General features: G+C 43.7%; 1 protein-coding gene across 2 annotated transcripts in view; it reads left to right on the forward strand.

Annotated features, from left to right (window-relative positions):
- The window catches only part of CLPB (caseinolytic mitochondrial matrix peptidase chaperone subunit B), a 141,920-nt gene that overhangs the window by 44,111 nt on the left and 71,715 nt on the right, over positions 1-26,094 (forward strand). The window contains exons 4-5 of one of the 2 annotated variants that reach the window (XM_045484134.1): positions 7,280-7,383; positions 13,677-13,766. In XM_045484134.1, coding sequence (XP_045340090.1) covers positions 7,280-7,383; positions 13,677-13,766 — 194 coding nt within the window. The remainder of the gene's footprint in view (positions 1-7,279; positions 7,384-13,676; positions 13,767-26,094) is intronic. The other variant, XM_045484135.1, reaches the window with a different exon arrangement.

The following is a 26,094-nucleotide window of genomic DNA, read 5'->3' on the forward strand; positions in this document are numbered from 1 at the left end:
TTTTTTAGCTTTCTCACTTTTGCCAATATGTTGGATTTAAAGTGATATTTCATTGTTTTAATTTGCATGTCTCTAATAACATAAGTTTGAGGATCTTTTCATATACTTAATGATAATCTTTTTTGTTTGTTTCTTCCTCTGGGAATTCACTGTTCATACCCTTGCCCCATCTTTCTGTTGGACTTTCTGATCCTAGCTTTGCTGCTAAAACCTGACTTGAGGCACAGCGTTCCCACAGATTGTTAGCTCTTGGGAGTCAGTATAGGAGCGTGAGGGGCAACATGGCAGAGGGATAAGGACATGGACTTTGTAGCCACACTGCCCTGGTTTGAATTCCACCTCCACTCCTTACAGCTGAATGATACCTTGGACACGTTACTTAACCATGCAGTGCCTCAGTTTTCTTAATGCATAACATGCCTCATTGTGTTGCTGTAAAAATTGAATGTGTTATTATATATAAAGTGTTTAAAACAGTGTGTGTCATATGGGAAGTATACACAAATGTTAGCTCTTACGATTAGACTACTACCTTCCTCCTACTTAGCCATTCTGTACCCTTAAGAAAATAGATATTTGTACTAGCAGGCAGTAGAAACAAGGCAGAGAAAAAAATAGCTCTCAGCCTAGGATCAGCGTTTACCCTCACTTCCTTCACCTTCAGTATTCACAAGACCCTGCCTTTTTGGTGAGTACTGGGCAGAGATAAGAACAGAACAGATCCTGATGGGCACACAGGAAGGAAGTACTGCTGCTAGAGCCAGGTCATTAAAGGACAAACTCCTGTCCTCTTGGGCTGTACACATCCTCTGAATCTTGAAATTAGGGAAAGAGAGTCTGGAAATTCTCTCTAGCCTTTGAGACTAATCCTCACATTGGTAGGCATATCTTTCCACAGACCACCAGAGACCAAATCCTGAGCTGGCTTGGAGAATTGCTGATATTCTTAAGTCTTTGCCTATGGAGAACTTGAAGAGTAGTTGACATAGATCCTTTGAGTAGAAATGTTTCCTGTTGTAGAAAAACGTTAAGTGCATGGAATGACTTACTCTGCCCCCTTTAATCCAGATGTTAAGACCACGAAGGCCTAGCCCATACACCAAAGTCTGTTTGGTACCAGCTATCCAAATTTAAGGCAGTAATATCTAAACCCAGACGTACAAAATGGCACCTAGTATGCTGGCACGAGAACAGAGGGAGGCTGCAGTTGTCCTTTGAGGGATCACCTCAGATAGCAGTGTCTGCTTCCCTTTGTGCCATCAGATTCTCATTTTACTCCTGACCTTGTACTCCTCTTGTCAGCCAGATGGGCCAACTCACCTTCTCCCCATGTAAGTCACCTTCTCCCCGATACAGTTCTGAACCTGGGGATTTGTTTCTGCTTCAGCAAAAAGCATCAAAGAGACAGAAATCACTTCATTTCCAAAGTCTTACTGCTGCTTCTGGTTTCTGCTTCTTTTGCCTTGCCTTGACCTCTGGTACCTGGATATTCCTTAGTTTCTGGCTGCTTACTTGGTTTGTGGCCTACTGTTCTCCTTTAGCTCCTAGCCCTTAACATCTGACCTGGCTTTTGACTCTCTACCGCATATCAGTGCTGCCTAGTCTCTGGCCCTTGGTTCTAGTTTGACTCTGAACGTTTTGATACTTGCTGGGCATGGCCAACTGCTAAGTCTGTTCTTACCAGCTTTGCCATAGCTTTCTCTAACTTGGCTAGCCTGTTTTTGTCCTGCTGTAGCCCACAGGTCTGGACACTTCTTTTGGTCATCAGAGCTAGCTTTGATTACCAAAGCTGAGCATAGTCATGTAGCCCTCTGGCCTGATCTGGGCTGGCTTCTCCAAGAGGGGTTTGATCCCCGTGAAGCTCTGGATTAGATGCTTTCTAAGTACGTAAATGGCCCTTGGACAAAAAGCTTCCTAGCCATCTGGCAAGGTGTTTGGTGCCATTCTTGGCCACTAAGCAGCCACAGTTCCTTTAGTCCTAGCAATACCCCATAGTAGGGCTGCTGCCTTTTGAGTTTTATTAAAAGTGAGGGAAATTTTCTCTGAGGTTGCAGAATGAGTCACTAGCTTGGTTGCTTACCCTCTTTGGCCTCCAAGTTTGTGAAGTGAATTGCCCATTCCCTTTGATTGGGTTAGCTGCCTGAGGGCCGAGCCTAGTCACTGTCTTCTCTCCATCCTACCAGACCACTGTCTGCCCTCCAGGGCCAAGGGCGGCATACTTGGTTGCTTGGACACGTCTTGCAGCCTACAAATTGGACAGACGGAATCAATACTCACGAACCTGGAGAGGCCCAGGTTAGCACAGTTAGTGACACCAGCTGCCTGGAGGGACAGCCTGCCATGGGAGGGGTTGTGATTGAATGGTGATTGGATACAGCATCTGAGGATTAACCAAATTATGTCCCTTTGAGTTTAGATCGACAAACCTTTCTCACTTGGATTTTATAACAAGCTGACTTGTGCAGAATATAGAAGAGCTGCCTTCTTAACACAGGGCTGTGCCGGCATGAGTCCTGGGGGAAGGGTGGTCAGGTATATGTGCCCACTGTGGCCCAGATTCATGTTGTTATCACTAAGATTATATGGAGAAAGGGAAGAGAGCTCGTATTTGTGGAGCTCCTTCTATGTGCCATGTGCCACAAAGTTTCACATACTTTCTCATAACCTGAAAAGGAGGCGTCATTATCTCCATTATTCTGGTAAGGAAATGGAGTCTCAGAGGTGAAGTAACTTGTCCAAGGTCACAGGCAGTAAATGACAGAGCTTTAATTTAAACCCAGGTCTCTCTGTGCTTTTTATAAAATATCATTCTGTCTTCCTAATTTAAGTGTCTTAATTCACATTTCTTTTGACTTCCCCACAGCCCAACCACAGAGTCAGGTACATAGTAATAATAATAACCAATGTTTGTTGAGCACTTATTGTATGTCAGATGGTGTTCTAAGCACTTTACATGCGTTAACACAGCCATATAAGCCAGATGCTCTTATTATCCTTGATAATTATGAGATTGCAAAATGATGATGTTCTAATTTCATCATACCTTCTACATTTATTAGTTGTCATTCTACAGTAAGGAAGAGCTTTCCTTTCTCTCCATTAACTTGTTTTCAGTATGGAATTATGGAATCTTATTTTACTCAATGGGTTGTAATCCATTACTGTCATTATTCATGTTGATGCTCAGATTGTCCCAGATTTTATTTTATTTATTTTTATTTTATTTTTTTATTTTTATTTTATTTATTTTTAAATGTTTATTTATTTTTGAGAGAGAGACAGAGAGAGACAGAGAGTGAGAGCAGGGGAGGGGCAGAGAGAGAGGGAGACACAGAATCTGAGGCAAGCTCCAGGCTCTGAGCTGTTAGCACAGAGCCCGACACGGGCCTCAAACTCACGAACTGCATGATTATGACCTGAGCCGAAGTTGGATGCTTAACTGACTGAGTCACCCAGGCAACCCAGATTGTCCCAGATTTTAAAGCCATATTCTTTTTTTTTTTTTTTTTTTTAAGTTTATTTATTTTGAGAGCACAAGTGAGCAGGGGAGGGGCAAAGAGAAAAAGGGAGAGAGAGAATCCCAAGCAGATGCCCTGCTGTTGATACAGAGCCCAACACGGGGCTTGATCCCATGAACTGTGAGCCCATGACCTGAGCTGAAATCAGGACTCGGATGCTTAACCAACTGAGCCATCCAGGCACCTCTTAAAGCCAGTGTTCTTAACCTCTATATCATACTACCTTTCTAGCAAGTATTTTTTCTCACTGCCGTCAATTGATTTGCCTATGTATAACAGCCTTTTTGTACCCTTTGGCTTTTAATCTTCTGGGAGGGAAACAGTCTCATCCCACTTATGTGTAAGCTAAGAACAAATATGTCTCCAAGTGAGAACCTGAGAGATTCTGCTATGAACTCAGTATCTGAGTTTTAGATGTGGATTTTAGCTGCTTACGGACCCTTCTCATTTCTCTTTGGAATTATAATCCATATCCTACAAGGATTACCTGTGAAAGGTACTTCTTAAGATCCTTGTAGGTAAGGTGAATAGACACCTGAGATTCAACCTGACCATGCTAGATCAGTTGTAGAAGCACCTCAGCTACATGGGAGATGGCTTCTGGTTCTTTGATCTGTGAGGAGTATGTGTCTGTGGACATGGGAATTACTAAAATTCGATCATTTATGCAGCAAGTAATTGAGCCAGGTTGTTTGCCTGTTGAAGGTAATGAAATTCAAGCCAGTTAGTACAGGGAAAACCCTCAACACTGATGGTTACAGATACTGAAAATCTAACAAAGAAGAGAAAAACTAAAACTACTGTTTGACTTTTTAATAGTTATAATAATTAGAGTAAGTTTTTGAATTGTTTACCACTTATGCCTTCAAAAGCATTAACAGTTCTGAAGGCCAGTAAGCAAAAGATTAACATACTAAGAGAAAAATGGTCAAAGGACATTATGAAAATAAAATCAACTGTTGTGATTCATTAAAAAAGAAACATAACTAACTACTAAACATTTTTTTTTTTAATGTTTATTTTTGCGAGAGAGAGACAGAGGGCGAACAGGGGAAGGGCAGAGAGAGAGAGGAAGACACAGATCTGAAGCAGGCTCCAGGCTCTGAGCTGTCAGCACAGAGCCTGACATGGGGCTTAATCCCATGAACCACAAGATCGTGACCTGAGCTGAAGTCAGACACTCAACCAACTGAACCACCCAGGTGCCCCCTAAACATATTCTTTTAAGTCCAACCTCATTAGTAATCAAAGAAATTCAGTTGAAACGGCAGTGTGATTCCATTTCTCTTTACCAGATTGACACGTGATGAAGAAAAATAAACACCCTATTTTGAAAAAAAAATTTTTTTAGTGTTTATTTATTTTTGAGACAGAGAGAGACAGAGCATGAACAGGGGAGGGGCAGAATTGGAAGCAGGCTCCAGGCTCTGAGCCATCAGCCCAGAGCCCGACGCGGGGCTCGAACTCACGGACCGCGAGATCGTGACCTGAGCTGAAGTCGGACGCTTAACCGACTGAGCCACCCAGGCGCCCCGGTAAACACCCTATTTTGGAGAAAGGAAGGCCCAACAGTTACTCTCTTTTTCCTTTGCTAGTAAAAATAAAAATTGGTACAGTCTTTCTGAAATTCAGTTTGGTGATATTTATCAAAACCCTTAAAAAGGTTTAAGCTTTTGACCTAGGACTTCATCTCCAATGAATTTGGCCAAAGGAAATAATCAGACATGTGTTACTGAAATATTAAAAATAATCTAACGTTTTACAATAGGAGATTGGCTAAATAAAATATACAATAGTCTTATAGTAGAACACTGTGCAGCCGTTAAAAAACGATGTGGTAGACAGGGGATCCTGGGTGGCTCAGTTGGTTAGGCATCTGACTTCAGCTCAGTTCACGATCTCACGGTTTGTGGGTTCGAGCCCCGCGTCGGGGTCAGAACACTGTGCAGACACACTCGGTGTCTGGAGCTTGCTTCTGATTCTGTGTCTTCCTCTCTCTCTGACCTCCCCTGCCCTTGCTCTGTCTCTCTCAAAAATAAAATAAAACATTAAAAAAAACCCCAGTGTGATAGACAAATACTTAAAACATGGAAATATGTGTGTTTGTGTGTTCAGAGAAAATTTATGTATGATCTTATTTTTGTAAATAAAAATGTACATACATTGAAAAAATGGATGTTATATATTCCCTTTTTTAAAACATATTTTTAAAGGTTATTTATTTATTTAGAGAGAGCCCGTGCATGTGAGCAGGGGAGAGGGGCAGAGAGAAAGAGAGAGAGAGAGAGAGAGAGAGAGAGAGAGAGAATCCAAGTAGGTTCCATGCTGTCAGCACAGAGCCTGACGTGGGGCTCAGTCCCATGAACCATGAGATCACGACCTGAGCCAAAAGCACAAGTTGGTTGCTTAACTGACTGAGCCAGGCACCCCTGTTACATATTCTAAAATATTTCCTTCTTTTTAATTATCTATATCTTCTGAACGTTTTATAGTGAACACATTTTTTTTTTGTTACAGAAAAAATAAAGCATTGGCAGGAATGTTCTGTAATAGGAGTGAAGTAAACGTATATACGAACACTTTCTGGGTCAAGGATACTATGCTTGGTGCTTTATAAATTTACCTAATTTAACCTCACTGAGTCTGTAGAGGCCCCTGCCTCTGGTCCTCCTCCCTCCAGTCCATTCACACACAGCTACTGGAGTGATTTTTCTAATAGCAGTGGTTTGGAAGGATATACCAAACTGTGAATAGCGGCTACTCTTGGAATTTTAAGGAGGTGGATGTTTTAATTTAGTGTTTCAATATAGTATGTATTTTTCTAAGTCTTTGTATTTTTTTTTTTTCAATGTTTATTTATTTTTGGGACAGAGAGAGACAGAGCATGAACAGGGGAGGGTCAGAGAGAGAGGGAGACACAGAATCGGAAACAGGCCCCAGGCTCCGAGCCATCAACCCAGAGCCCGACGCGGGGCTCGAACTCACGGACCGCGAGATCGTGACCTGGCTGAAGTCGGACGCCCAACCGACTGCGCCACCCAGGCGCCCCTTTTTTTTTTTTTTTTTTTTTTTTTTAAGTCTTTGTATTTTGAAGTGGGGAGGAAAGGCGTATGTTGTCAGGTCCCTTCCCTTTTAAGCCCTTCAGTGGCCTGCTTCCTCTCCCATGCTTCTCCCCCTTACACTCTCTGCTCCAGCCCTACTTTCTTCAGGGGAAGCCCCAAGCTCATTTGCCTCCAGGATCTGTAAACGCATTGAGTCCTCCCACTTCACCATCCCAGGTCTGACTCTAGCCTTCAAGTCTTAAATACCTTAAGTACCACATCCTCTGGGAGGCCTTTCTTGATCCCTTCCCTTGGTTTCCTACTGCACATGGTACTTCTTCCATCATAGCCTTGATCACACATTGCTACAATTTTATGCTAAATTGTCGTCCTCCCCAGAAGACTGTAACCTCCATGAGGGCACAGACCCTAGCACAGTGACTACAACACAGGAAGCATTTGACAACTAATTGTTGAATAAATACTTTGTATTTTGTAGGGCCTTAGAAAGGTGTTAAATAACTTGGCCAGAGCCTCTCAGCTAATAAGTTTCAGAGGTTTCCTACCCTTGACTTTCACACTGGCAGAGTTCATGTTGTTTCCCCTGTACCACTCACTTGAACAGACGCAGATCCAATCCCCAAACAGGTATCAGAATCTGAGACTCTACTTCCTAGGCGTTTCCAGCTTTTGACACTCTGTCTTTCTGATTTCTTCCAGTGTGGTGCAGGTCCTCCTTGCTGCTGGTGCTGACCCAAACCTCGGGGATGATTTCAGCAGTGTTTACAAGACTGCCAAGGAGCAGGGAATCCATTCTTTGGAAGGTAAGCATAGACTCCCCTGCTGTTCTGAGCACTCTTCTCCCTTTGGCTACCAGGCAGTCTTGCTCTGTGCCAGCTCTACCAGCAACTCAGAGTGAGAGTCTATAAGTTCTTTATCCTCTGGGAACTCATGGATAACCCAAAAGGCTTGGAATAGATGCCTTTCACAGTCCCTTGTGGCTCTATAATTTCATTTATGTCCCTTCAGAAGTCTCGGGGAATAAGATAGAGGCCTGACTTCATGACCACAGCAGGGAGTGGGGGTACTTTTTACCTGGTGTTCCGAAAGCGCCTCAGCCTGTGGAGCCTCAGAGGAGTGGACAATGGAGCAGGTTTCCATAAAATAATTAAGGCAACTGCATGGAATGTGGCTTTGTTCCTCTTCTACTTCCTGCAGACTTACCCTGTTCCATCCCTGCCCTAGAACTAGAAAGTAGCCTCGCTGATTTCCTCCACCTCAGAAGTCCCTCTGAATACTACTCCGAATACTGCTCCCCTGCCTTCTATATGCAAAATGCAATCCTGTCTCTGGGACTGGCCCCTCAATTTACCATTATGACCCAGAACAAATGTGGACCTTCTCTGTGCCTTGACGTTTATGTTTGTAAAATGCAGTGGTCATAAGCACCTCCCAAAAGTGTCATGTGGGTTGTTTGGATTTTAGAAGAAATAGGCAATGTGCACCCGTACTAGGGTTTGTCACATGTCTGTCGGAGGGTAGTCAGTGAAGTCAGTCTTGGTTGCCTCTGGTGAGTGGTTCTTTGAAAGTGAGGTCTAGAAGAGGATGGGTTGCTTTGGCTACAGGCAGAAATGAATATTTTACTTTTGGGCTTTTGCTTGTTCGGACAGTCTCCTCCCTCCCTGTCTGTTATCCTGTGTTGCTTGCAGAGGCTGAGATACCCCTGTTTCCAGCAACAGGGCAGCCGAGCAGTGCTGCTTCAGGGTCGGCAGTGATGCCAGGAAGACAGCCAGCCACACTGACTGCCTGAGGGTCGGAACGTTGACTGGAAGGACGTCCAGTCAGGGGAGTGGTGCGCTCAGCCCTCGGAGCTGTCAGTGAGGCTGCCAGACTGACACAGCTCTGGTAGCCCAGAGCAGAGGGGTTGTTGCTGCCCCAGCGAGGTTTCTCAAGTCAGCAGCACGAGAGCAATGTTAAGAGCATCAGAGCATTGCTGCCCTGGTGAAGTGTCGAGTTGCCCTCCCCCTACCTCTCTACCTCTCTACCTCTCTAAACCTACTCCTTGTGTCAAGCTCCACTGCTATGGCTAGACCCTCTACAAAGCCTTTACTGTCCTTGGGAATAATTGCAACCTGCCCTCAGCTGTTCTTTTGAATGTTCTCTAAATCTTGACCTTTTATATGGTTATTTGAACTCTCATCTGCCCATATGTCTGTTCTCTCCTCTTCAGCTGACAGTTCCATGTGCAGTCCATGACCTATGCCTCTTTGGATTCCCCACTGAGCTGGAGGAATTATGTTCACTTCATGTTTCAGAGGAGAATTTCATAAGTACCAAACTTGCCCTATATTTGCAGCTTGCTATGTGGAGACTTGCTTTGTGGGCTATTCTCTCTTTACTCAAACACAGTATTACTGTCCTCAGCTCTGTCTTCTGTCCAGATGCTCTCACCAAAAAGCAAGGAGGAACATTTGCTGAGAGAGCAGAGCCAGGTGGAAGGGAAGGGATTGTTTGAATAAGTACCCTTTCACCTGCTCTCAGGATTCCAGCAGGGTTCAGTCATTATTTAAAAAAATATATATTTTTTTAATGCTTATTTATTTTTGAGAGAGACAGAGTGCAAGCAGAGGAGAGGCAGAGAGAGAGAAGATACAGAATCAGAAGCAGGCTCCAGGCTCTGAGCTGTCAGCACAGAGCCCGATGCAGGGCTCAAAACTCCCAAGCTGTGAGATCATGGACCTGAGCTGAAGCCGACGCTCAACGAACTGAGCCATCCACCTGTCCTTCAGTCATTATTTTTGATTTCACAGAATCTCAGAGCTGTGAAGCCATGTAGTCTAACCTTTACTTTCACGCCAGTCCCCAACCCCTGCATTCTTTTATGTCTTTGTTATCTCCAGATTGATGCTCATATCCAACATTCTATTCTAGATCCATAGTCAGTATACTTTTCCTAGAAAGAGCTGTATAGTGGCTTTTAAGCTTTGTGGGCCTCAGTTTTGATTACTCAGCTTGGCCACTATAGTGCAGAAGCAGTTACAGACAATACACAAATAAATGTGCATGGATATGAACCAGTAAAACTTTATTTACAAAATAGGCAGTAGGCTGGATTTGGCCCATAGACTGTAGTTTGCTAACCCTGTTGTAGATATTTTCTTTCTTCCTTCCTTCCTTTTTCTTTACTTCTCCTCTTCTCTTCTTTTTTCTTCCTTCCTTCCTTCCTTTCTTTCTTTCCGCTGCCTGCCTGCCTCCTCTGAATTTTTAACTCTCACACTAGCCATACTGCATTCTGTATAGGTAGGTAGATAGACAACAAAAATATTGGAAAAGGCTATTATATTCCTTATGAAATAAAGATTAAAATGTTAAGTATCTCATTTTGTATGATCTGCAAATTTGGTGTGTAGGCTTTCTATGGATTCATATGACATTCCTATTTAACAGGCGCTGTTCTAGGCATTGATGAATTAGACAGACAAGATCCCTGCTATCATGTACTTTATGTGCTAGTCTTTGGTTTAAATGTTCATAAGGATTCCATTCAGTACAGAGTCTTGGACCTCATAATCAGGACAATTTGGGAGCATTATTCAACATTCACAACTGAATCCACCAAACTTCATTTATCTCTAGCCTCCATTTGTCCACAGAATTTTAAGAGATTTTCTTAGATTTCTTGCAAAAATAAAAATGTGTTTAGCATTTGCCATTTTTTTTTTTTTTTTTTTTTTTTTTTTGCACCCAGTAACCCTTTCCCCAAAAGATACTAAATTATTCTGGCATGGCCTTGTGTTGTCCATAGAGAACCCATACTGATACTCAGTAATTACCTAAGTGTTAAAGAACCATTAAAAAAAAAAATACTAGAATTTTGTCAGAATCATTGATGAACTCAATCTTGTAGCTTGCAGGATATGCCTATTTTTGCACTTGTTTTGTTGTTGTTGTTAAATTCCAGACTGCATCATTGCCTGCTACAGTTTTCTGGCAGCTTATCTGATTTTCCCTGACCTATCAGTTTGAATGTGGTCTCCCCTCCAACTTCATGTATGCTAAGTCCTAAAAAGTGACAGTCCTTTAGAATCATCCCAGGACTCTCCTCTCTCCTTACCAAGACTTTAGCTCCTTCTTAACCAGATTTTCTTTCTTTTTTTCATTTAAAGATATCTCATTCTTTCATCTATTCAACCGCTATTTATTGCCTACTGTATCCAATTCTGGGTCATTCTCATTGATGAAGTAGACAGAAACAAAAGAATCTTGTGGTTCTCTTTCCTTTGGATTGGACATACTTTTTCACAGGAGATTACCTGACTTATGGGATGTGTGAGGAAGCTAGAATAGAATACGAGATGTGAGCCCCTTGCCCAGAGTGTGTCTAAGCAAATCCAGAGGAAAGTCAAAGGCTCAGTTGGACGGTCCTTCACCTTTGGAGCAGAGGCCATGCTAAGTCCATCAAATTTACTAAATTTCTAGTAGAATTTCTGTGGGTCTTATACTGTACTCAGTACTGAAAGGTGAGTTGTAGTTTGTGACCTTGGAAGGATCTCCCCAAATCCCAGTAATAGATCATTTTTCTGCCTTATCGTGAACATCAAGAGATAAAGTATATGACGTGTGAATTGTAAAGTGCTCTACAGTTGTAATTGCTTATTAGTTTTATTTCTTTATAATTCAGTAGCATTTACTGAGTGTCAGGCGCTCTGCCAGATGCTGGGAATGTAGAAATGAATATACATGGTCTAGCCAGTCAACAGTGCTCCCAGTCAAGTGAGAAGACAGACCTATGAACAAGACACCACAGTACAGGGTGATAAATGCAAAGGTAGACGTACAAAGAATATAGATAGCACTGATAAAGGCAATGATGAGTTCTACTTGAGGGCAGGCTGCTATCTAGGAAGTCACTTTGAATTGGGTCTTAAGTATGAGTGGGAGATTGACGGGCAGACTAAGAGGGATGGATCTTCCAGGCAGAAGAAACAACACATGCAGAGACATGGGGTGGGTGGGTGATAGCAGGTGGACTCATCTGCCACAGTGCTGAGAAAATAGCAAGAAGTAAGACTAGAGAGGGAAGCAGGGTTCCACATGAGAAGAACATTGTAGGACAGTTCTAGGGTGCTCACACTGTTTTCTGGAGGCCATTAAAGGATTTTAAGCAAGGAGATGCTCAGTTTACGTTTGCATTTTAGATGGATCATTCTGATGGGGTGGAGGATGAAATTGGAGGGGAGTGATCAGCAATGGCTCTTGACCTTTAGGGGATGATAGGCCCCTTTGAGAATTGGATGAGAAGCTATGTTTGTCTCCCCCAAAATGCACTTATAATTTCTAGGGATTCTTAAAAGTGATCTTTGGGAATGGAGAAAGTAGATACGAACAACAATGAGGTTGAGTTCTTAGCCGAATGTGGAAATTGGTGGAAAAGGAGGTATCCATGGTGACATCCCAATTTCTGATTTGGGTGAACAGTTGGATGTATGGGTCTGGAGCTCAAAGGAGAAGTCAGGAGATAGGGATGTAGGAGCCCCCTGCGTTTACTTGGTAGGGACTACAGTGGATGTGACTAAAATTGCCCAACGAAAAGAGTTAAGGTAAGAGGTGAGGGGACAAGGTGTGAGGAGGAAAGAGGATCCAAACAAGGGGACCAAAGGTATCAGAGAAGTGCCCTTGTTATCTCTGTTCTGCCTGCTCAGCACAGGCACAGTCTAGAAAGGAAAGAAACTTCTGTGACCTCCTTTCTGAGACTTTATTATTGGTTGCCCCATTCCTAGTGAAACTCTTCTCCTGTTTTACATATGACCATTGCTCCTTGGCAAGAAGCCTGCTCAGTCAGGCACATTACAGTATTTCCCACCTTTGTCAGAGTTGGTGTTTCTGGCAGAGGGCAGGTCTGCCAGTGCAAGTGATACAGGAGTGTGTGGCATAGAAACCCTGCTGGCCTGACTGTTCTGTCCATTGTTGTTAGCCCTCAAGAGTGGCATCTTCAGAGGCATAATGGTGTCCTGGAGAAAGGTCAGACTTTGGTGCGAGGCAGTTATCTAAGCTCTATTTGTCTAAGTTCTGTAACTTACAAGCTGTATGGTCTTAAGCAAGTGACTTAAGGTTCTTGAATATCAGTTGTCTCCTCTCTAACATAGGGATAACAATACTCATCTACAGGGCTATTAGGATGACTAGAGGTAACTAAAGCATAGTGTAAAGGGTAATGTCATTTGATGAAGAATTTCTCTATTGTAGTGGGTTTTGACTCCATGCAAACCTTCCTTGGAGGTACTGAGCAACTCATCACTCAAGGGGCATTGACAGAGGCTTGGATGTCTGACCATCAGGGATTCTGTATAGAGAATTCTTGCCCTGGGTCATTGGACAATATGGCCTCCAAGGCCCCCGTCAGCCATGTGATTTCTAAGATTCTAGAAACTCCAGGCTCACCATCAGAGCAGGTAATGTACTTAGAAGTAGGATTTGAGCTGGGCTTTGGAGGGTGGAAAGGAAAGGAAAAAAGAAAGGATATTCTAAGCAGGGACACAGCTTAAACAAAGGCACATAGAGGGGACAGATGTGGAGGGGAACGTGGAGATCACTGCTGCTTCTCTACCAACTCATTCCCCGATCTTGACCACATTCCATTCAGTGCCTTGCTCCCCACCCATGCTCACTCCAGGAGAGTTCCACTTGTGGCTGGCCGATGGGTGGTGGGTCCCAATCCTCAGGTGGAGGAGGCGATAAATTAACGATAACAGTAAACAAGTCGCCCAGCCAGGGATGCCGCAGGCTGCTTGTAAGTAACTGTTATAAACATTGGGTGTCTGGGGCTGTCAGAAATGCAAGCGAGCACTCTGAACGCCTCTCATATGTACAATTAAAACAATAAAACACGGCAGAAACATGACCAGAATAGGATATAAATCAGCTTCTCTTCTCAGCTCCAAGTGGTGGCTGAATAAAGATGAGTCGTGCAGAAGCTGGGTTGGCATAGAACCCTTCTGGGGAGTAGGCCGTACCTCCCAAGGCTAACCCCAATAGCCTGGCTGGTCCCCTTCCCACAGCTCCCGGGGCTGTAGGCCCTGGCCTGCTCCAGCTGACCTCCCCATCTCTGTGTCTTCAGATGGGGGACAGGACGGTGCAAGCTGGCGCATCACAAACCAGTGGACAAGTGCCCTGGAGTTCAGGAGATGGCTAGGAGTTCCCACTGGCGGTAATGGAACGGCTCTCTATAACATTTCTCCCCCTCCCCAGGACGTGCCAGGGAGTCGTCTCATCTTAGCTCATCTATTCAGTATAAGTTAATCACCCAGCACCCACTGTGTGCCCAGCCCCTCTATCCCCTTGGAAAGCACAAATTTAGATGGAAGAATAAGCCTCCCAAGGGCGTAAGAGAGGTCCCCAGTCTTTGAGTAGCATGATTTAAGTCTACAGATGTTAGTTCTGGCCTTGGGCTTGTACTGCTTTTAAAAACTCGTCTGGACTTTCTCCCTGGAAGAGACCCTATTTTGCCACTTTAAGCTTCACTCCTAGTGAGGTTGTGGGCTAATGCCATAAGTACAGAACACTTAATAGCTATGACACCTGCAGTATTTTTTTGTACCTCTCTGAGGCTCTGTCTCCTTATTTGTAAAATAAAGGTTACCAGAAGAGTTAGAGATAGTATATTTATCCCTAGCCTAAAACCTAGAACATAGAAGGAATTCCACTAATGTAAATTGCTGTTTTTATATCATCATCATTACCCTCACCATACTTTTATGGAACCTCATTCAGAATCTTTGACATGGGCTTCCAAATGCTATTCAGTGGTAGCAAACTGTTGTCTGTAAAGAGCCAAACATTTAGAGTCTGAGGAGTGGCCTGGTCATCACCTAACTGTGTGACTTTGGGCATTTCTCTTTATTTCTCTGAGCCTTGATTTTTTCATCTATAGAAAAGAATAAACTATTGGTTTATTATAAAGATCAAATTGAAGTACTTATGAAAGCACTTGAGAAGATACAAGGCATTGTGCAAATGTGTGAGATATTAGTAAGAAAAGTAAATCGTAATAGTAAAGATTGAAGACTGGACCAAGACAGTCTTTGACAAGTGTCCAGTCAGAGGTGCAGATAATAAGGACTATCAGAGCTCAAAGAAGAGAATCTCTGGTTGAAGCAGTCAAGGAAATAAAATGGTATCTGAGCCCCAAAGTATAAGAAGGTTTTATGGAGGGCCTGAAGGTGGGTGCAGTTGGGTGTGAGGGGGTGTATTATATCCACAACAGTGAGGAAAAGAAAAATGTGTTTCAGGCTGTTAAGTGAACTTGTCCAGGTGAAGCAGCCATACAGCAGGTTTATTTTGAAGAGTAGTGAACGGGAAAGATGTGGCATTAGTAGACTGGGGCCAGGTCTAGATACTTGGACTTTATCCTTTAGACAGAGAGGAGCCTTGATGGCTCTAGAGGAGAGGGCACCACAGGAACTGATCCCTTGCAGGGTGGAGAAGCAAGGGGAGGTAATAATAAGATAATGGTGATGAGGTGGCTGCGGTAGCAGGTAACACTGATGCTGTGTGCCCGTAGCAGCCCTGTGATGTAGGCACTAAAGGAAACTGAGGCAGAGAGATGCAGCCAAAATGCCAGCGGAACTGTCTCCTGCTCTTACACAGAAACCGGCCACCAGAGCAGCCTCTAGGTGTCCCACACTTAGCCCAGAACCTCTGCTGGTCCAGAGTCTTGGAAGGCTTGGGAATCTGCCAGGCCAAAAGCTATTTGGGCAAGTTATTATTTTTAATAATGTCCCTGCCTCTTCCTCATCAGTGTCACAGCCTTGTCACTCCTCCAGGGCCAGCGGTTCTACATCTCATTTCTCAGCAGTGCCAGCCACTACAGAGTCACCAGGATGGACAGTGCACTGTGAATCCATCACGCCTGTTAGCCAACTTCAAGATGAAGTGTATCAGCCAGTTAGGTTAATTGTTCCCCTCCTTTTAGCCATATTTATATATGGTTGACTAGGAGAGGGAGATAGACGAGTTGACATGTTTTGTTAAAAAGAATAAATTTGATACATTTATAAAAATAAAGGAAAAGTGGGATGAGGTGGCAAAGGACTAGTCTTGTGATTTTTAACTGATTTACATATTTTGTGTATAAATATTTTTTCATCAAAAGTTCCAAATCAGGGATGGGTCCCACACACCACACAAAATATATTAGAGACATTTATATGGATAGCAGGAAGGGAGACAGAGGGCTGAAATTTTCCAGGCACCCAGTGATTGATGGGGGCTGAGGCTCCCCCTGACGCTTTATTGAGTTTCCGATGATTATCTCTCGCTGAGACATTTTTTACAGATGACGGTCGAGCTGTCACAATGGACCATGGGGGAAAAAAAAACAACAATAATAACACTTTAATCTTTTTACTGCACTGCTCCCTAGTATCTCAGATTCATCTTCCCTGACGCACGCAGTTCATTATTCTGCCCCTCCCTGGATGGGAAATAAAGGAAAATAAATATATATGTAGACACACTTACCCACATACATACACACACACGGACTGGATATAAAAGAGACCACCTCAGAACCAGAGAGAGGCAGAATTTATTGTTCTTTTTGCAAGTGTTGAGGTTTATTAGTAGAGATGCTGGGTTGGCTTGGAATTGGCTATTAATTACAGCATTTTGTATTTGTTTTTATTGCAAGTTTTTAACATTTTGAAGAAAAGGCAGAGAAGAGGCAAGCAGGTATAGAGATGGGGAGCACAGAGGGACCAGGTTTGGCCAACCAAGTAGCATAACTGGCTGAAAGGCAGAGAGGGCAGGCTCTTCCTCTTGTTGCCAGCCCTACCCGGAGGATCCCTGGAGCTGAAAGAATTCTGCTTTAGTTGGGATGGGGGCAAAGCAGGGGCAGTGGGGGAGGTTTAAGCTCAGAGTAATGATTGGCCACCTCAGAGGGACTCTAGATGGCTGTGAGATGTTACTGCTGTGAGAGTTAGATGAGATGGGAAGAAGAGGGTCAAACACAGTGCCAACGTGTCTACAGACAGCAGAGTAACACATTCTTAAGAGTTTGCCCCACTCTTTGAATATGATGGTATGAAGGTGACATGTGGGCTCTGGAAAGCTCGACCTAGGTCTTTGTTCAAAGAAGGGGTCTTGGCCCAGAGAGGATGCCACACTGCCTAGCACCACAGGCAGGGTCAACAACCTGTCTTCTTGAAGTTCTAGGCCAACCTTCCTGTTCTCCCCCTTCCCTTTCATGGGGGTGAGAGAAGATGAGTTTGGGGTCCTGGGGGGAAGGCTGCCCTTGATGTGCCTTCAGTAGAGTAAGTGCGGACCCAGTATTACCTTTAATTCTTCAAACCTTTTCTGAGCTCCTAGAAGGTAATAATGAGATAAGCAGAGTCCTGTTCTTAAGGAGAAATTTTCCGGTCCACGGGCAGAGAACATGGTGTCTGTGAGAACCATTTTCAAGTGGGGTCTGGTATTCCACCCATAGGCCAACCTAGAGACCACGGGTGCCTTCTTTGTATGAAGGATAAAAAGATGTGTAAAACACAGTATCTGTTCCTTCAAAAACCTGTTTCTGCTTGGGGAGACAAACTCCAACATCCACTCACTAAGGAAGTATTTATTGAGCACCTGCCATGTTCAAGAATATACATAAGAGGTAACTGAGAACATTTAAGACTAAATAGAGAATGGTAACTAATTTGATACAGACTAGACATTACTCAAATGCACAGAGGGAAAGGAGATCGGTGAAGATCAGGCTGCTTAAATCATAAAGGATGAGTAACATATAGATAAAAGGAATAATGATGTCATGTAATCACATAGAGAAAAGAGTACAAGCCTTGGAGTTAAACAGAGCAGCTCAATTATTAGATATCATTGTGACCTGAAACAATTGATACAAGCCTGTAAGTCATGGTTTCTTCATTAATTAACTAGGAATAATAATAATAACAGCCTAATGATTCTTGGGAGGAAAATAGCTGTAAAGTTCCTAGCACAATACCTGGCATATAGTAAGTGCTCAATAAATGGAGGCCATTTTTTTCTTACTTCACCAAGAATTATATATTTATTTGAGTATTGGAGAAAGACTCTAAGTCCTAGCGTATTAGGCATCAGGACTCACCTGTGACCCTCTACTGAGTATGAAATGGGCTCTTGCAATGAGCCTGACACATTGTACAGTGTTATTCTGAGAGGTGATTCTTGTCAGAGTTGGAGTGGCATCAGGAAGAGGAAAGGGCACAATAATAAATGTATTAACATTATTGACTATGTCAGGCAGTGTGCTCACCTCCTTACATACACTTTTTAAAAATATAACAGCTTTGTTGAGATTTAATTCACATACTGTACAGTTCGGTCATTTAAAATGTGTAAGTCAGGGATGCCTGGGTGGCTCATTGGATTGAGCGTTGGAACTGTTGATTTTGGCTCAGGTCATGATCCCAGGGTCATGGGATCAAGCCCCATGTCAGGCTTTGCGCTGGGTGTAGAGCCTGCTTGAGATTCCCCCTCTCTCTCTTTCTCTGTCTCTCTCTGTCCCTCTCTCTCCCTCTATCTTTTTTTCCCCTTCTCCTTCATACCCACTCCCCCCACTTGTACACATGCTGTCTTTTTTTTTTAAGTTTTACATTTATTTATTTTTGAGAGGCAGAGAGAGACAGAGTACTAGTGGGGGAGGGGCAGAGAGAGGAGACAGAGAATCCAAAGCAGGCTCCAGGCTCCCAAGCTGTCAGCACAGAGCCCAGGGCTCAAACCCACAAACCGTGAGATCATGACCTGAGCCAAAGGCAGATGCTTAACTGACTGAGCCACCCAGGTGCCCCCACATGCTCTCTTTCTAAAATACATACATATATAAATATATAAAGTCAGTGTATAAGTCAGTGGCTTGTAATATATGCACAAGAGTTGTGCATTCATCACCACAGTCAAGTTTTAGAACATTTCCATCACTCCATAAAAAGAAATGCCATTCCCCATTTCCTCTCAACTCCTCCTAACTTTAGACAGCCACTAATCTACTTTGTTTTTATAGCTTTGCATATTCTGGACATTTCATATACATGGAGTCATACAATATGTGATCTTTTGGACTGACTTCTTTCACTTGGCATGTTTTCAAGGTTCATCCGTGTTGTGGCATGTGTCAGTGCTGCATTCCTTTTCCATAGCTGAATGGTCCGTTAATGAATGGACCACATTTCATTTCTCCATTTATCAGTTGAGGGACATTTGGGTTGTTTCTCCTTTTGGCTACTATGAATAATACTACTGTGAATATTTGTGTACACGTTTTCATGTGAACATAATGTTTTCAGTTTTCTTGGCTTTATACCTAGCAGTAGAATTGCTTGGTCATAGGATAACTCTCTGTTTAACCTTTTGCAGAACTGCTAGACTGTTTTCCAAAGAGGCTGCACCATCTTACATTCCCACCAGCCGGGTATGAAGGGTCCAGTTTTTCTGCATCCTCAGCAGCTCTTGTTACTGCCTGTCTTTTTTACTTTGGCCATCCTGATGGATGTGAAGTTGTATCTTGTGGTTTTGATTTGCATTTCCTTGATGGCTAATGATGTTGATCATCTTTTCATGTGCCTCATGGCCATTTGTATATATATATCCACTCAGATCCTTCATCTGTGTTTTAATTGGGCTTGCCATTGAATCTTGCAAGGTAGGTGGTGATATCTGTTTTACAGATGAGGAGACAGATTCTGAGAGATGTTAAGTATTTTGATCAAAGTTATACAGTGAGTTTTGCTCCCCAGTCTCCTCAGTCATTATTGACCTCTGCATAATACTGCCTGCTAAGGATTCATGGTAGGATCACCAGGGTCCTCTTATGGGGAGTCTTGACAGCAGGAAGGGAGGAGTTGAGACATTAACTAGAACTAGGTGGGAAAAGCCTCTGAAAGTCAGAGGAATATGGATACATTAACAGCTCCAGGACTAGGAAGATGGCCATTTCCTAGGTGCCAACCATTTCCTGTGCCCCTTACTATACCACATCATCTCTGATTTTCACAGCAACCCAGTTCATAGATATTTATGTTCCCATTTTACCAATGATGAATTTGAGGTCCAGAGGGACAAAGTAATTTTCCAGAGTCAGTAGGATCAGAATTTGGTTCTCTTGAACTCAAAATTCTGAACTCTTTCCTGCCAGAGATATTTTATAAAAGATGGATTTCTTTCAGTGTTATTTGCAGCATTTACAAGCTCTGCAGGCCATGGCCCAGCCCATGGAAAGTACTTAATAAATGTTTGGTGGATGAATGAGGAGATAGACTAGAGTATATGGTGTAAAAGGACCAATTCCAACTGGGATTCTGGAGGCAGGCAGAAGGAGGTATAAGTGAGATATTGGAGGTCTCATCCCAAGGCTTGGTGTCCTGGGGGCTTTGCTCTAAGTTTCTAAACATAGGGCTTGGGAAGAGTGCTCTGAGCCCAGACATCCTTAGCTTCTCTGGAGCAGGACGAAGCAGGTGGAGGTGGGATGGGTTTGACTAGCCTTGTATCTTTCTTGTGTTTGTCACGAGAACATTAGAGTGGGAGAGGGACCCTCAGAGACCATCTAGTTTGATGCTTCTTAGAGTTTTCTCTGAGGAGCAACACAAAGGGCTTTTTTAAACTGTACATTCCCAGGCCCTGCCTACTAAAAATTGCTGAGATGGGAGCCTAAGAATCAACATTAAAAAAAAAATTTGTTTTTAACGTTTATTTATTTTTTAGAGACAGACAGAGAAGGAACATGAGCCGGGGAAGGGCAGAGAGAGGAGACACAGAATCTGAAGCAGGCTCCCGGCTCTGAACTGTCAGCACAGAACCCGACTCGAGGCTTGAACCCATGAACCGCGAGATCATGACCTGAACCAAAGTCACATGCTTAACCGACTGAGCCATCCAGGTGCCCCAAGAATCAACATTTTTTTTACAAGTTACCCTGGTGGTTTTGTTCCCACTAAAGTTTAAGAACCACTGGTGTAGAAAAACTCTTCAACTTTAAAAATAGGGAATCTGGGGGTGCCTGGGTGGTTCGGTTGGTTAAGCATACGACACTTGATTTTGGCTCAGGTCATGATTTCGTGGTTCATGAGATCGAGCCCCATGTTGGGCTTTGTGCTGACAGTGTGGAGTCTGCTTGGGATTCTCTCTGTCCCTCGCTCTCTGCCCCTCCCCTGCTCACATTCATACTCTCTGTCTCTAAAAATAAATAAACTTTAAAAAAATGAAAATAGGGAATCTGGGGGCACAGAGGGATTGAAATGCATCTTCAGTTAGTGAAAGAGTCATTTTTGAATCCAGTTCTCTTGTCTCTTGATGTTTTTTGTTCTTGCTGTTCTCCATGCTGCTTAATCCCCTAAGAAAAATCATTGCATTGCATGCCCATAGTTTTCAAGGTAGAATCCAAATACTCTGAGTCAGGTCTCTGCCTTCCTGGGCAACATCATCTCTGCCCGCAGCATTCTAGGCTTACTGAAAGACTCAGTTTCAGTTTCTCCAGGGGCCAGGTAGTGCAGACTTCATGCCCTGGCCTTTGCACATACTTTCTTTCCTAGAATGCCCTTCTTCCTCTCTCCATCTGGCAGGATCCTCTTCATCCTCAAGACCGTTCTTCTGGGAGATTCCTCCCCAAGCCACATGACCTGTGCCCCGTCTTTGCTGCCATTAGACCCTGTGCATGTATGACTCTCATAGCACTTACTCTTTTGAGGAGCTCAGTGTTGGTGTGCTCATGGGCAGGCAGATGGTTGAAGGTTCTCATGTTGAGTGCTATAGATGTGTAAAATACTGAGGTGATGCTATATGAAATATATACAGAAAATGTTATGAACTAGTTACTGTTATCCATGATCTAGCTGGGGGTCAGAGGGAAATTTTAACACAAGAAAGTATTACAAGGGGTATTGTTAGGCAATAAATGATTAACTGGTCAGATGGGTATGCCTAATCAACATGACAGGCATCCAGAGCAGAGCTGGGAAGAAAGGACTTCCTGGAAGAGGAAGCTTGAACAGGGCTTTAAAGAACAAGTAGGATTTGGAGAGGAAGGAGGGTTTTCCAGGCTGTGGAAGAAAATGAAGGGCCTTGCCCTTCCCAGGGATAGTCTCGTGGTGACCCCGCACAGGAGGTCTCTCTCCTGCCCCATCCCCTGCCTGAAGACAAACACAAGAAGCAGAGCTGACAGTGTCCACACGGGTTGAAAGGTCGGCCTGTCCATGCTGGCAAGGTGCTGTCTCTCAGGTTATAGCGAGGATTTAAAGAGGTAATAGATGCACAATATCTTTTTTTTTTTTTTAATGTTTATTTTTGAGAGAGAGACAGCACTTGAACAGGGGAAGGGCAGGGAGATGGAGACACAGAATCTGAAGCAGGCTTCAGGCTCCAAGCTGTCAGCACAGAGCCCGATGTGGGCCTCGAATGCACAGACCGTGAGATCATGACCTGAGCCAAAGTTAGATGCTCAACCGACCGAGCCACCCAGGTGCCCTGATATAGAATATCTTGAGCGGGGGGAAGCTAAGAGCCCAAGGCTTCTTTCCCGAGACTCTGATAAAAATTTAACCTACATCCTGAGCTTCAAACCAGGTTGAGCAACCCTGGTTCATGTGAGGCTTGAGCCTGCAGGCACTGACAGAAGCTGGACATTGAGAAGTATGAAGGATAGGGCCAGGCAGGCTCCAGATCTTGTTCTGGTCCACCACCAATCGGCAGTGTGCATTGGGCAGGCCACCCAGCTTCTTTACCTCTGTCTTCTAATCTGTTGAGTAGAGCGATGGCATCTGTCCTAAGTTGTCATGGAATGAGGAAACAGTCACATTGAAGTACTCTCGAAACTATAAAATGCTGCACAAATGTACGGGGTTGTTCTCGCATTTGTCAGATTAGTCACAGACATTTACTCTCGTGGAGACATGCCCACGTCTTTAAAAGCAAAGGCACCGCTAGACACTCCATGACATTAGATGGCACAAGTTCTGGAGTGGCAGGTAGAGGCTGGCTGAGCCTGAGGGAGAGGCACTCGTTTCTAGGGTTGCCTTTCCCCTGTACAAGGCAGTGGTAATAAAGCTTTTGTTAACCAGAGACCACCCATCTTGCCTCATATACCTTTTTTCAAAGTCTCCCCCCATAGACTTTGCAAATGAGGACAAGTGCCATGTCTGATTCATGCCTGTGTCCCAGTGCTTAACCCAAGGGAGAGCAACATTAGTAAATATTTGTGGTGATGATGTCTTAAAAAAAAAAACCCTGTTACCAGATTTGATTGTCATAATATTTAAACACATAGTGTTCCTCAAATGATTTCTTATCATACCCATTTTACAGATAGAAGAACTTAGTAGTGGCAGAGCTTAAAGTCAGGACTGTATGACCCCATTACCTTAAATCACTTTCTCACTGTGGGAGACGGTGGCTTTTTTTTGTAATTTCAGCAGTGCTGGCAAGTGGCCAGGGCTACATGAAGGGCTTCAGGTACTACTTTCACCTCTGCTGACTCCTTGACACTGCTGAGTCCAGGGAATCCTGCAGAGTGCACATCAGGCACATACTGGCCACACCACCCAGGTATAGACTTTGCAACATCAAAAGACAGAGGTGGGAGCAGAAGGATGACAGTGGGATGCGTTATCATTCTCCCCGTGGTCAGAGGGGTGAACAGATGGGAATGGCTGACTTAGAGGAGAAGCAGGAGCCTGAGCTCATCTCTCCCTGGGCTGGTAGAGGCTGGGAAATGTCTTCTTTTAGGAAGGGGTCAGTTCGCTGGCTGAGGATTGGCTCAGACAGGGGCCTCGAAAGACCACCTTGGTGGGCAGCTGGTGAGCCAGTCTTGAATGAGTCACTTTAGCTTTCGTGGATTTACTTACTCTTCCTCAATGAGAGTGGGTAAATATGTGAGGGCACGTGCCGCACCTCTCCCCACACCTCCTTTCCACCTTTAGCTACTTGTTTTGGATAGAGAATAGTATGACATCATATGATCTGGGGGCTTCAGCAAGATCTTCTGGGAGAGGCTTCTCGAATTGGGTGATGTCAGGAAAAGAGCTTCCTGCAAGAGCACAGAATGGGCCTAGCTGACCTGCACTGGGTCCTAACTGATTGTAGCACCCTTCTCAACTTCAGTGTTCTCATCTGTGAGATGAGAAAATAAACTTACACCTCACAGGCTTATTCTGAAATAAATAAGGAAAGGAAAATGCTCTAGAGATTGTAGTACACTACTCACTTCCAAAGAGTATTCTGTGGAACACTAGTGCTACAGGATTTTAACAAGGACAAGGGAGAAAGAGGCTGTCAAACAGGGTACTGCTGACTAACACCAAATTAAACAGCTGGTTCTTAGTCAGCAGTGCGCCTTTCAGAAGGGAAGAGTGTATGCAGGATTCCCCAAATGGGACCACTTTTCACAGACAGAATGAACTTTGGAAGCACAAGACCAGACAGGAAGGATAATAGCTGACATTTACTGAGAGGTACTGTATGCCAGGCACTGTTCCAAGCCCCTTTGCTCATAGTGTCTTGTTTAATCCTTAAAACATTCCATGAGAGGGTACTGCTATTTCCATTTACAGATAAACTTGGCACAGAGAAGTTAGGTAAGTTACCCAAGATACACAGTCAGTAAATTCAGAACTGGGATCCAAACACCAGGGTCTGGCTCCTGAGCTCACTTATTTAACAGCCACACTCTAAAACAAGGTAATACTAAGACCTCATTTATGTATTACGCATTTATTTACTAATTCATCAAGTATTTGCGAAGTGCGTATCTATGTCCAGACACCAAACTGGACACTGGGGATACAGCTCTGAAGACAGTCACACTTCCTGTCCTCAGTGAGCATTTGGTCTAGTAGGGAACATAGTCAAGTACACAGATGGTTACAACAGAATATGATAAATACTGTAATTGGGAGATGCTTAAGGTGCCAAGGAAGCCCTTAGGAGGAATAACTGCCTCAGATTTAGGAAGAGTAATATTGGAGGAAGTGACTTCTAATCAGAGGCCTAAAATGAATTGGAGTTAGTCAGCTGAAGGCATGGAGAGGGAAAAGTGTTCCAGGCAGTGGAATAGTATTTGTAAAAGTTCAGAGGCAAGAAAGCTCATTAGGAAGGGCATGGTGAGAGATGAGACCTCAGAGATGAGCAGGGGTCCTCCTCACAGACATTCCTTATTAGCTAGACTATGACGCTGGTACTCTGCTGACATTTGTCCCTGAACCGAATAGCCCCAACTGTGTTCCTTGAGTTCATCTGCTTTTTATGGCAAACATCCAGCATATACCTCTGTCATTGTCCTCACAAAACAGTGTTATAATTTGTCTGTTCCTGATTCTTGCATCAGACTGTTAATTTCTTAAAGTCAAGAATCATGTCTTATTCATTAGTGTCTCCAGAAGCTACTACTACGCGTTGATGCTCAGTAAATGTTGTTTGTTGAATAAGTGATGTGTTTTCTTTGTAAAATGGATTATATCCTTCCTGCTTTTTTGAGCCAACTATCCCTTTTCCTCAGGTTCATCATTATATTCAACAGCTAATGTCCTATGTGGCAGTTCAGTGATACCCTTAGGGGCTTTTGAGGTGCTGTATTCTGTGACTTCCTCTTTCAGCTTTTTATTGTGCTGTTCTTTTCCCTTCCTGCCTGGGCAGCCCTTGATTTTAATCAGTCTGCTGGATTCTGAAGCCTCCTCCCCAGGCTTCTTGTTTGTTTCTCCTAATCTGCAGTGGGCTGGAAACAAGATCACTTACTATGATTTGATAAGACTGTTTGTGACTAAGAGTTAGTCATTTCTGAGTTAGGTCCTAAAGGCGACCTATGGGGAAAATGCAGGTGCACGTGGGACTTGTATGTTAGCTATTCAGAGGCCTTCTTCCTGTTCTTCTTGCTCCAGGAAAGGTCAGATACCACTCAGGGGTTGGGAGAGGTCATCAGTCTGGAGAGCCTCTGTGTGGTGCAGAAGAACTGATCTACCATTAATTGACTAGACTACAAGAAAGTCTGTCTGTTCTTCAACTATACACTCCACCAACTTCATTCTAGCCAAACACTTGAAATGCTTCCACCTAAGCTCGCTTATCCTGGTGCTAGCTACAAACCTCAGACCGATCTTTATTAAGGCAAGTTCCAAGGAGAATGTGCTTGTACCTTCATTTGAGCAGAGAAAGAAGAGGGAGTGGGAACCAAGGCTAAGACCAAAATGTCTGGGCTCTGGGCTCTGATTCCCTTATTTGCAAAATTAAGTGGCAACATGATACGATGTAAAGAAAGAGGACTTGAGGGTGCTGGTGGCTCAGTCAGTTAAGCCTCTGACTTCAGCTTACATTGTGATCTCTCAGTTCATGAGTTCAAGCCCCACGTCGGGCTCTGCACTGACAGCGTGGAGCCTACTTGGGATTCTCTCTCTGCTCCTCCCCCATTTGTGTGCACTCACTCTCGCTCGCTCTCTCTGTCTCTTAAAAAAATAAAATAGAAGAAAGAGGACTTGGATTAGACCTGGGTTTTAATCCTCACTCAACCACTCATT

Source organism: Leopardus geoffroyi, chromosome D1 (genome assembly GCF_018350155.1).
Source record: "Leopardus geoffroyi isolate Oge1 chromosome D1, O.geoffroyi_Oge1_pat1.0, whole genome shotgun sequence".
NCBI lineage: Eukaryota > Metazoa > Chordata > Mammalia > Carnivora > Felidae > Leopardus > Leopardus geoffroyi.